We start from the raw sequence: 12,699 nt of genomic DNA, 5'->3' as shown, positions 1-12,699 counted from the left end.
CGGGAACGTTCCGGGTGACGCCTTCTGGTCCGGGGGCGGGCGAGCATAGCGTTCTTTGGCTGAAAGCAGCAGGAACTGGCAACCGGGAGGAGGCTCCAGCGAGGCCTGAAAGCGGCGCAGCCAGGCAGAGGAAGGGTTTCGGGGTGGGGGCGGCCAAGTAGCGCATCTGACATGCTGCTGGGGTCGTGACCGCTCGGGGTCCGAGGCAGGACCTGGCCAGATCCAGCCTGGAGGCCTCGCCTTCTTCGGGCCTAATCTTCAGCGGCCGGGTAGGCCTTGCCAGAGGCTCCTTTTCGTGCGGCCACCCCGGATTCCTGCCCTGATTTTCTGTCCGAGAGATGGCCTCGCCTAGCCCCCCGCCAGAGCCAAAGGTAAGTCGCCCCTCCGGGTATCCCCGTTCTCTCGCCGTTCCCGAGCTAGGCCGCGCCACCGCCCCCCCATCTCTCGGGTCGCGGTCTTGAGGGCCAGCGCGCTGCAGTGAAGTACCCCCTGATACACTGGGGCGCCGTTCGCGATCAAACTGACCACTGGCTCCGTTTTTCAAAAGTGACTTGATAAATCAGCTGAAGAAAATTGGTAATGCTCCAAACTATCGTTTTCATTTACGAGTGTTTCCAGGTGAGGTATCTTTTTTGATCCTCCCCTGTGTCTCCTACACCTGCCGAGATGCCTGGACCCAAAGTAGACGCTTGGAGAAATCTGAATTGAAACGGGTCTCAAGGCAGTGCTTGTAGAGAGAATCGAGTGGGGCAATAAGGTGCAGGAAAGTTGGGAAGGCCTTGGGGCAGCTTACTAAAATTCAAATACTAGGGCATAATGAGTAAATCAGAAAGCCTTATCCTTAGGTTCCTCAATACAGAGGACAAAGATTCAGCTCAGTTATCCTCTAATTTGATGTGCTTGTCTGAATTCTGTCGGTTCCCAGAATTGGGCCCCATTTGGAACTCTTAGTATCATGTTCCTCCTAGCCTACCGGGCCCTGACAAGTGATTGTTTCTGCTACTTTCAGTGGTAGAATTGTCCTTGAGACAAGAACTGACTACAGAAATCATACTGTTTCAGGGGTTGCTGACATTTGAGGATGTGGCTGTGTTTTTTACCCAGGAGGAGTGGGATTATCTGGATCCAGCTCAGAGAAGCCTGTATAAAGATGTCATGATGGAGAATTATGGAAACCTGGTCTCACTGGGTAAGAATCTGCTGTTTCTCTGATGAAAATATCTAAGAAACTATAAGAAATCAGAACACTTGAACTAGCACCGTACCAAACTGATTTGTTCCAAAGTTCTGAATCAAACCTTTCAGCCATGAATTGTTTCCATGACTCTCATCCCTACCGTTCTTGCAATGACCAAAATACAAGCTTTTCTGGCTTCCTATCTTCGTAATCTCATTCCCATATTGCTCTGTACTTTCCCTCCTGGCTCATCCTCCCACTGCTTTCCTCCCACCCCTTTTCACTCTGCCTTCTGGAGCCCCTGTTCCTCCTCACATAATGTTCCCTACCCCTCCTGGCCTTAACTGAAACCTGGCACTTTCCCAAGGACACCACTTCTCTGGCAGGGGCTGCTTATTCTCCTACATCCTCTTCCTTCCTCTCATCCTTTGTCTCAAGGCTGAAAGGGAAAAATAATTGTTCTCCTAACTTTTCAGTGCTGTTCCCAAAGCATTCGTCTTCCACCTTCAAACACAGTTTCTCTTTTGAGGTCTCAGCTGTCTTGCCCTACCTTCTCAATTCCTTTTCACTATCATCTGTCAGCTTTTTTTGGTTCCTCACATAGATTTTGTCACATTTCAGAATCTTCTCTTTGCTAACCCATACCATCGATCATGCTGTCATTACTTTAGCCTCACTGTATCTTGACCATATTGTCTTCAGGGACCCTGCTTTCCATTTTTATTCAGCACCTCACATCAATGATCCTACCCTCAATTTTGTCATTACAGGCAAATCTTAAACCCCAATATCTTATACTTTGACCAATATCTTGTTTTTATTCAGGCAGTAGATGTTTATCGACTATAACTAAACAGGGGTTACCAGAACAGACATGATCTCTGCCCACGTGGAGCTTACTGTAAATTCTTACCTGTCTACTTTTCCTACCAAACCTATTCTTTTTTTTCCTTTAATAATTTATTTATTTATTTTTGTTTGCATTGGGTCTTCGTTGCTGTGGGTGGGCTTTCTCTAGTTGCGGTGAGCAGGGACTCCTCTGTTGCAGTGCGTGGGCTTCTCATTGCGGTGGCTTCTCTTGTTGCGGAGCACGGGCTCTAGGTGTGTGGGCTTCAGTCGTTGTTGCACACGGGTTCAGTAGTTGTGGCTCGTGGGCTCTAGATCACAGGCTTAGCAGTTGTGGCACATGGGCTTAGTTGCTCCGTGGCATGTGGGATCTTCCTGGATCAGGGATCGAACCCGTGTCCCCTGAATTGGCAGGCGGAGTCTTAACCACTGCGCCACCAGGGAAGTCCAAACCTATTTATTCTTAGTCTTTCCTGTTCCTTGACTTCTTTTTTCCCCCAGGCTCTTGACTGCCTCCTGACTTCACCTCCTTATCTAATCCATGGACCTATATATAAAATGATCACCAGCATGCTCTCTTGCCACCTTGTCATTATGTTCTACCCATTCTGCAAACTTCAAATCCTGTACTGATTATAAAATCTGCCTTTTCTTTTCTCGTACCTGAGTTGCTAAACACAGCAAGAGAAATTTTTTATCCAAACGGATTGGTGCCCTGTATATATACATGGCTTTTCTTTCTTCTAGTCTCCACTGGGTTTTTACATTTCAGCAAATTTTTTATCATTGATTTGCTCATGCCCCTGTTCCTTTTAATAACTATTCCAAAAACTTGAGTTTTCCTTGGGTCCATCACTCAGTGGTGGACCTCACCTTCTGTTTCACAGAGAAGATAGTGGCCACTACACATGAACTCTCAAGTTTTCTGCCCCTCATTGCACACTTAAGGTTGCCTGTCTTCTCACATTCTCCAAGAATTTATCAGTCTTTTTTTTTTCTTATAGTTTCAGTCTCTATTCTTTCTCCCCTGGTACCTTTATTCTGATGACAGATATGTTCGTGGCTCTAGAACTCTCCTTTGAGCCACAGTCTCTCTTGCTGCTCCCTGTAACCTACTACTTGTTTGCTTCACAGCCAGATTTTTGTAAGAGTAGTTAAGGTGTGTTCTCTACTTCTTTACCTCCCATTATCTCTAATCCCCTTTTAGTGCCTCTACACCTTGCTCAGTTGTTTAACATTGGTGTGTAATAATCCAATTATCAAATGCAGTAGACTCTTTTTGGACTGTATTTAATTCTCTATAGATATTTGAAACTTTTTATTGCTTCCTTCTATCGTCTTGCATTCTCAGACTTCCTCTCAGACTATATACCTTCTTTGGCAGACCTTATTTACACTTAGGTCATCAGCTACTGCTATGTGATGGTATGTCCCAAATCTTAATCTCTACTTAAGAGAGGCAGTATGGAGCCTAACTGTCCAAGTAAAAAATCCTGATTCCACCACTTACTAGCCTTGTGACTTAACCTTTCTGTGCCTGTTTCTTTTTTTTTAATATAAAATGTAAATAATAATAGCACTTACCTCTTAGGATTATTATGAGCATTAACTCAGTTAATATATGTAAAGCATTTAGGACACTGACCAGCATGTAGTAAGTACAATATAAATGTCAACTGTTATCTTCATCATCATTGTCATTATCTTCTCTGTTGAACTCCAACTTCTTAGTCATCTCCTTTTGAAGACCACATAAATAACTCAGATAATCCACTAAGATCTCAAGGGCCTCCTCTTCAGAATTAAGTACTCCTTTCTCTGTGGTATCTTGTATACGCTTCCATTGTTGAATTTATTTCAGTGTACTATAATCATTATGTTATTTCTCTAAACAGACTGATCTTCAAGAGGACAGTAACTGTATTTTTTTTTCATTTGATTCCTCCAGCACTTAGCACAGAGCCAGGCATGTATTATATGCTTCTTAAATATTTGGGTGACTGAGTGAATATAATTTAAGACTCAATATCTTTTGACAAAATTATTGCATTAGCCTGTAAACTAGCCCTGTGCTTCCAGTCTCCCTTTATTCTAATATGTTCTCTTTACTGCCACCAAAGTGATTTTGTGTTATTAACTGCTTATGACTTTTGGTGATTTCTGACAGCTTAAAGGATAAAAATCTTAATTTTTCGTCCTACATACTAGCACCTCATTATACAGCCCCTGCCTAGCTTTCTAGCCTCATTTGTTATTTCCAGGATACCACTTCAGTCTCCAGCCATGTCAAGCTAGGTATTTTTTTCCATTTAGCTATGGTATCTCTGAGTCACTGACAGCTTTTTCCACCCATATGGTGCCCTGGTTGATAATACCAGGCAAATGCCCAGCCTTGCCTGTGCCTAGTACTGTAAAATGGCAGTGAGCCCATCTGTGATCTCCTACTTTTAGGCTGTCTTCTTTATTGTAGCTGAAATACAGCTTTTCATCGGTTATTATTTCTCCCCTCACAGCCTGTTCGTCCTCCTCTGTAAACTCTATATCCATCCCCTTGATGAGTGCTCCCTTGATGAGAGATTACAATTATTAAAAACTATTCCATTATAGTGTTTTCCTCCACTTCATCCTGTTGCTCTACTTAACACAACTCATCTAGCTTTGTAATTTTGCCTCTTCAGTCATACCTATCCTTTCTATTTTTCTTTAAAAACTTTAGGAACTATGTTGATGATACAGCTGACAGCTTGATCTCTTAGTTCTTGATCTTTCAATTCTTTCAGCTGAAATAGACTTCTTTGGTTTTAATGACTTATCTCCAGACAACTTGAGCCAGATTGGACCTTGACAGAATTGGGAATTGCTGTACCTGTAAGACCTTAAATTCACTGTTTTCCTCCTTTAATTATAGGCTCTTTCCAATTATTTGTTCAACTACTCATTCATTCGATAAATAACTATAAAGCACTGTGCTAGGCCTAGGAATGCAAGTCCTTCCCCATTCTCTCATTCTTTTACCTAGAAAACTGAGAGGCAACTGTGTACTCTAGAAAAATTAGCTATGACCAGAGGATGGGAACATACAAGCACGGCAGATACCTCAGAAGGTGGTTATAGCTACCAAGCCCAGGTCTAATGGCTAGTCATTTCTAAGCTGCCATGTATGGAAGCCTAGACTCACTTATTTTACCTGTCTTTCTGTTTGACCTATTTGTTTTCATGCTTGTGCCTCTCTGTTATATTTACTTCAGCAATACATTATATTTCATGTCTGGTAAGATTAAGTCACTCATATTCTCTTTCAGGGTATACAGTTGACCTTTGAACAACACGGATTTGAAATGCTTGAGTTCTCTTATACATTATTTTTTTTCACTAAATACGTAGTACAGTACTACACAGTCTGTGGTTGGTTGAATCCGCGGGTACAGAACCATGGATATGGAGGGCCAACTGTAAAGTTATATATGGATTTTCAACAGTGTGGAGGGTCAGTGCCCCTAACCCTCGTGTTGTTCAAGGGTCAACTGTACTTAACTAGTTTTCTGCATTCTTCTGGTTGAAATTTAGATTACTTGGGGTTTTTTAACTGGCTCGTGGGATTTTTGTTGGAATACAGTTAGGTTTGTTGGTTGGTTTGGGAAGAAATAAGATCCTTATAATGTTGACTCTCTTTAGCAATTTGGTTGACTCTATTTAATTGTCTATGTCCTTTAGAAAAATTGTATGGATTATTTTTATGAATCTTGCACTTCTTGTAGATACATTCCTAGGTTTTATGGGTTTTATTATCATGAAAAGCATATTTTATTTTTCTATAATATTTACTAACTGGTTATTCTTGGTAGTAAGAACCAGTATTTGTTTTATATGTCAGTCCTATTATCACTATTATATTTCATTTAATTCTTTTAGGAATTTTGGGTAGGCATTCATATCATCTGTGAATAATGTAATTTTGTATTATTCCTTTGAGTAAAACCCTGGAACAATATCCACTGGGTAAGCATTATGAAGAAACTTTACCTTCTCAAAAAGAACTTACAATCCAATGGAAAAGACAAAGTTAAAAGTACAGTGTAATAATACTATAATGCAGTCATGGACAAGGGCTGGTGATCAAAAACAGAGCGCTTAAATCATCTATTGGACTAAGTGAAGGCCTTATAGTTGCTTTGCACTGAATCTTAAAGAGAAACCAAGAGTTTCCCAAGTAAACAATGTTAGTGGACATTTCATAAATGAGATATGCCAAGAAATGGCATAAAAGACTAAAGCACAAGCAATTTGCCCACTTGAAGTGTGAGAGCATGGGTAGGAGGGTGAATTAAAGCTTAAGAGACCTCATGAAGTGCTGAGCATCATTGTGTAAAGGAATTTGATTTGATTTTAGAGATAATGGAGTGCTAGTGAATCTATAGGTGGTGACATGATTAGAATTCCATTTTATGAAGATCTCTCTGGATTCAGTGAAATAGATACAGCCTAAAGACAAGAGCCAAGGATTATTAGATGGCTTTTGCAATAATCCAAGGAAAACAGAGAGAGAAGGCAAATGCTAAAGAGCAGAATCATTGATTTTGGTGATTGATTAATGGTAAGAAAAAGGGAGAAATCTAGGATGATTTCCTGCTTTGGGACTTTAGTGTGATGGATGGTGATGCCTCTCAAGGGAAGATGATTAGAGGTGGAGACAGACATGACAGCAAATGATGATGGTCATGTTAATTGTGAGCTCTTTTTGAGACATTTAAGTGGCAGTATTCAGAGGATGTGTATATAGAGCAAGATAAGGATGTAAACATGGGTAACAATAACCTTAAACAGTTGACAAAGGAAGAAAAATACATGAGGGAAATGTATTAGAAAAGGACAAAGAAAAGAAGTAGGGAGGGACCTAGAATATAATAGCACAGGAACAAAAACAGTGTCAAGAAACAGGAATAGTCCACAGTATCAGATGCTGCTGAGTAAAATAAGGACTAAAAAATGCCCATTGTATTTGTTATTTGAAAGTCATTGGTGATTTAATGAGAAGTTTCTCTAGATTCTGGAAACAGAAATCAGATTTTATAGTAGGTTGTAGAATAGATTGAATGGGAAGAGGTTGGTCATTGAAAACATAGGAAACGGAGAGGTACAGTGTTAAGATTTTTTTCAAAGCTTGGATTTCACCTAGAAAAGGATTTCAGGTTTCAGGATAAAGTTGTATATATTTGTATGTTGGTAGGAAGGTGTCAATGGAGAATACAGATTGAAGAAAGAGGAAGAAATGGTAATAACTGAACAAGTGCCCAGAGGCAAGTGGGATCAAGAGAGAGTAGATGAATTAGCCTTGGATAAGAATGGGATATATCTTCATGTACCACTGAAGGTAATTTTATAGGTAGGAGGTAGAATGGTGAGGGAGTTCTCTCATACTTTTTCATTGAGTGAAAGAAAACACAGTGTACTGAAAGTGAATTTGAGAGAGAGCACTGTAAGTAGACTTAGGCAGAAATAAAGTTTCTTAGGGAAATAAGAAGTTTTTTTGGAATAAAATAATGACTGAAGTAAGTAAAAAGAAACTTCAAAGATGACTCCACAGTTAGAAGACTAGAAAATTGAAAGAAAAGAGGAAGTCTAAAAAGGGAAATTGTTTAGGGCCAAATATAAATTTGGTGGTGATACAATCTTCTCATGGAGTCATCCAACAGGCAGCAAGAGACAGAAAATCAGGAAAGAAGTCAGAGGCAGACTTAAGTGTCCTCTACGCTGCTTTGTTATATCATAGACCATTATGTTATCTTTCTTCCAACGCATGCAAGATTATCATTTCTCAGATATCATGCAGACTCTCAGTTGGAAATAGATGGTTCCAACTTGTGCCTTATATCTTTAAAGCCATGAGAATTATGTATACTTGAAGATTGTAGTATTTGTGGTAGGTGAAGTCATAAGCTACCACAGACTGTTCTTTTTCTTAGTTTCTTCCATTAGCTCTAACCATGTTTCTTTTGTTTTTTTTCCTGTTTTTCTATATCATAGAGTCCATGTCACTTCAACCCAGTTTTTTAAAAGCCATTTGTCTCTTGATGTAGGAGCTATTTTACTTAATATTTTCTTTACCATATTATATTCTTTCCCCATTTGTACTTGTCACCCATTCCATTTGGTAGGGGGCTTCTTGCCTTATCTCTAAATCCTAACTCATTATACAATGCCTGGAATGCTTTTGATCACAATAAATAAATTCTTATTAATGAGTGAATTGTTGTTTCCCCTGGTTTTTGTCTTTTATCCTTCTCAGCATCATTTTATGTTTCTTTTCTGTCAGTTATTTGGTTTATTCACATTCCCATAACGCTACCTCATCCTAAATTTTCCTGAACCGACTGTTTTCTTCCCATGTTATCCTTTCTTCCTTGATAGGCTAGTTTATCCTGCCACTACTTGTTTTACTTCTTTGTTTGCCCATCTTACCTTGCATAATTCGCTGTTGATTTATCAGCCCTTCCTCCTTTCTCCTGCTGATGCATTTTGTGCCTCGTAAACACTCTTTTCATACGCTTTCTCCAAGAAAAACATTTCATCAGATAACTAATACTAAATATTTATATAGCTTGTACTGTTTGCCAGGTAGTTCTAAATGCTTTACATATATGAACTAATGTAACCATCACAAGGATGCTGTGATGTAGTAAACTACATTTTATGCACATAGTAGATCATTTATCTTAATTATCTTATTTTTCTGACAGTTTCTCCTTGCTGGCAAGAGCTGGGCTGATGTTTCTATTTTCCATTTATCATTCCAGATGTTTTGAACAGAGATAAGGATGAGGAGCCAACTGTGAAACAAGAAATTGAGGAAATTGAGGAAGAAGTGGAACCACAGGGTGTAATAGTTACAAGAATCAAAAGTGAAATTGACCAGGATCCTATGGGTAGAGAAACCTTTGAACTTGTTGGTAGGTTAGATAAACAGAGAGGAATCTTCTTATGGGAAATACCAAGGGAATCTTTGACCCAGGAACAAAGAATGTTCAGAGGAAACACTAGCATTATCCGTAAAAGACCAAATTCAGAAGAGAAATGTCATAAATGTGAAGAATGTGGAAAGGGTTTTGTCCGCAAGGCTCATTTCATTCAACATCAAAGGGTCCATACGGGAGAAAAACCTTTTCAATGTAATGAATGTGGGAAAAGTTTCAGTCGCAGTTCATTTGTTATTGAACATCAGAGAATCCACACTGGGGAAAGGCCCTATGAGTGTAATTACTGTGGAAAAACCTTTAGTGTGAGCTCAACCCTTATTAGACATCAGAGAATCCACACTGGAGAGAGACCCTATCAGTGTAACCAATGTAAACAGAGCTTCAGCCAGAGAAGAAGCCTTGTTAAACATCAAAGGATTCACACAGGTGAGAAACCCCATAAATGTAGTGACTGTGGGAAAGCCTTCAGTTGGAAATCACACCTGATTGAACATCAGAGAACTCACACTGGTGAGAAACCCTATCACTGTACCAAATGTAAGAAAAGCTTTAGTCGAAATTCATTACTTGTTGAACATCAGAGAATTCACACTGGGGAAAGACCCCATAAATGTGGTGAATGTGGGAAAGCCTTTAGATTAAGTACATACCTTATACAACACCAAAAAATCCACACTGGTGAGAAGCCTTTTCTTTGTATTGAATGTGGAAAAAGCTTCAGTCGGAGCTCATTCCTTATTGAACATCAGAGGATCCATACAGGTGAAAGACCTTATCAGTGCAAAGAGTGTGGGAAAAGCTTCAGTCAACTTTGCAACCTTACTCGTCATCAGAGAATTCACACAGGGGACAAACCCCATAAATGTGAGGAATGTGGAAAAGCCTTTAGTAGAAGCTCAGGTCTTATTCAGCATCAGAGAATCCACACCAGAGAGAAGACTTATTCATACAATGAAACCAAGGAAAGTTTTGATCCAAATTGCAATCTTATTATACAGCAGGAAGTCTACCCTAAGGAAAAATCTTATAAATGTGATGAATGTGGGAAAACTTTTAGTGTCAGTGCTCATCTAGTACAACATCAAAGAATCCACACTGGTGAAAAGCCCTACCTATGTACTGTATGTGGGAAAAGCTTCAGTCGGAGCTCATTTCTTATTGAACACCAGAGAATCCACACTGGTGAGAGACCCTATTTGTGCAGACAGTGTGGCAAAAGTTTTAGTCAACTCTGTAATCTTATTCGACATCAGGGTGTTCACACAGGTAATAAACCCCATAAATGTGATGAATGTGGGAAGGCCTTTAGCCGGAACTCAGGCCTTATTCAGCATCAGAGAATACATACAGGAGAAAAACCTTATAAGTGTGAGAAGTGCGACAAAAGTTTCAGTCAACAGCGCAGCCTTGTCAACCATCAGAAGATCCATGCAGAGGTGAAAATTCAAGAAACCCACGAATGTGATGCTTGTGGGGAAGCCTTCAATTGCCATATATCTCTTATTCAGCATCAAAAATTGCACACTACATGGATGCAGTAAACATAGAGAAATACTTAAGCTTGGTTTGACTTGAGACCAGCTACCCAAGTGCAGTTTCAGTATGGCTCAACGTGAGTCAAGATTTAGTGATAAAGCAGGTTCTCTTTGGCCTCAGGCAAATGGTTTCTAAAGGTTCTGTGAATAATAGACAGCTGCCCACAGGCAGTTGAAGATTTCCATTACTCTTTGTTTTGACGATCATAGAGAAGGACTCAATAATTTAAGCATCTTTCTTTTACAAATCTTTCAGCAGAGAGGTTAAACCCAGGTTCAGAGCACTTAGTTATAATTAATAAAGGGAGAAGAACAAAGTTACATTGGCATAAGGGAGTTGGAAGCAGCTGATGTTAGAAAACTAGCCTAATTGCTCAGAGTCCTCTGGCACCATAATATATGGTGGTTCTTTCAGTTCCATGACATGTTTGGCTATGCATGCCAAGTCCAATAATTAAGCATATGCTTAAGTTTTCAAGGAAACAAACCCCCCATTTTTTAAAAAACTGGCATCCAAAGCTTTTGTCATTGTCTAATCCAGTTGTTTGGCATGTGGGTTAAAGGCAGTTCCAATGCCATGTGGTTCCCAGATCTGTGAAATGAGTGGACCATTAATTTTACATATAAAGTAAATGTACAGATTATGTAATTAACAAACCTAGCAAAGGTGTTACCAAGGAGCCTTTGGGAGTGCCTTTTCTTTTTTCCCAAGATGGGCCCAAAAAGGTGGAGGAAGACACTGTTCTTTTTGTGCCCTCCAATCTGTGAAAGATATTTGTAGTCCTAGACAAATTAAATCTTATTCCTCCATTACCAGTAGCATGTGAAAGTGTAAATATTTTGATTACCAAGAGTTGGAAATAAAAAGACCTGGAGTCTATGCTAGGAAGCTGAGATATTTTGGTATTGCTTTGATTTTTATGGTAACTAGACTTTGCATGCAATTTTAAAATCTTTATTTCTGGTTCTAGGGCTTCCTTAGTTAATGGTTATTATAAACCTATTCATCTCTTCTAATCATTAAACCTGTTTTGTTTTTTGCTTTGTGTAAGAGTTATTTGTTACTCTAGTGTAAAATCTATCCTGTCAAATATATTACAGCATTTAAAAGTTAGAATCAAGGATTTAAAGGAAACTGCTCTCACTTGTTCTACCTCTGACTTGTTACCTTTTCTGGGATAGTTCAATTAAGGTTAAATCCAGGTTCTTTAGTTCCTGAGTATATAATTCCAAATCACCAGGACTCAGTAATTCTAATTTCCTAATAGTTTAAGCAAAAGACCTCACTTTCAACTATAACCTAGACATTCTAAACATCACCTCCAAACTTTCATCTTCCCATCTCTGAGTATGTGCGTATGTGTGTGTGCATGCACACGTAAATGTGAATGTTACGGTATGTGTAGAAATACACCTCTCTGTACACTTCTTATTCAAATTAAGTACTCATAGTTACCATACAGTTAACTTTTCAAAACAGAGTTTGTAACTCAGTGAATAGTACAAAAGGTAGCTGATAATGCACTTAATTTTTCAATAAAATTATCCTCCTGCCTTAAATCTCCCTGTTTTACTTGTTCTGCACCAGTGGTTCCCCAGCCCAGACTCACAACTAATAATGAGGTTCTTAGAAATGCAGAGATGGAATCCTGTGTTCTGAAAAACACAAAGTGTATGTTTTCACTGCATGCACACAAAAACATTTCTCTGCTTTTTGCTGAAATTGCATTGTATCATATGATTGTCTTGCTGAGCAGAAGTTCTGGCTGTTGACCTCACTGTAATTTGGGGCCATGGTCATTTGAGATATTCCTAAAAGTACGTAATTTTTAACATCCTTGAATGTGAATCTGGAGTGACAGCTCCAAACTCCTGTAACGGCGAAACAGTTCTTGCTTATGTATACAATTCATTGGCTGTAAAAATCATAGCCAAAAAAGATGATTTTTTTTTTTTAAAGCAAGTACACTGCAGTATACACTGCTGTTTTACAACAAAAAGATAGAAATGTGCAGAGGACTTTAGAGAGGGATATGAAGTGCCAGAAGATGAGGGAAGGAGAAAGTTAAATCTTTCAAGAGGAAATAATGCCTAAGATGAGGCTAAAAGACAAGTACCAGGAAAGATGAATACTGTCTGAAGACGAAGTTGTGAGAGGATCTGGTAG

General features: G+C 39.4%; 1 protein-coding gene across 1 annotated transcript; it reads left to right on the top strand.

Annotated features, from left to right (window-relative positions):
* The first annotated feature begins 72 nt into the window (after positions 1–72).
* ZNF189 (zinc finger protein 189) lies at positions 73–11,571 on the top strand. The gene is made up of 3 exons (XM_082656471.1): positions 73–371; positions 1,105–1,189; positions 8,818–11,571. The coding sequence occupies exons 1-3, from the start codon at positions 339–341 to the stop codon at positions 10,536–10,538; spliced, it is 1,839 nt and encodes a 612-aa protein (XP_082512597.1). The 5' UTR covers positions 73–338; the 3' UTR covers positions 10,539–11,571.
* Positions 11,572–12,699: the final 1,128 nt, after the last annotated feature.

Source organism: Grampus griseus, assembly GCF_964374135.1.
Source record: "Grampus griseus genome assembly, chromosome: 6".
NCBI classification, from domain to species: domain Eukaryota; kingdom Metazoa; phylum Chordata; class Mammalia; order Artiodactyla; family Delphinidae; genus Grampus; species Grampus griseus.
This window is presented reverse-complemented; position numbering and strand designations above follow the sequence as displayed.

Excerpts from the sequence above, each read along its gene's own strand:
- ZNF189 (XM_082656471.1), top strand. The coding sequence starts at position 339 with ATGGCCTCGCCTAGCCCCCCGCCAGAGCCAAAG. Across the intron at positions 372-1,104 it reads GCCCCCCGCCAGAGCCAAAG|GAGGAGTGGGATTATCTGGA; the intron begins GTAAGTCGCCCC and ends TTTTTTACCCAG. Across the intron at positions 1,190-8,817 it reads TGGAAACCTGGTCTCACTGG|ATGTTTTGAACAGAGATAAG; the intron begins GTAAGAATCTGC and ends TTATCATTCCAG.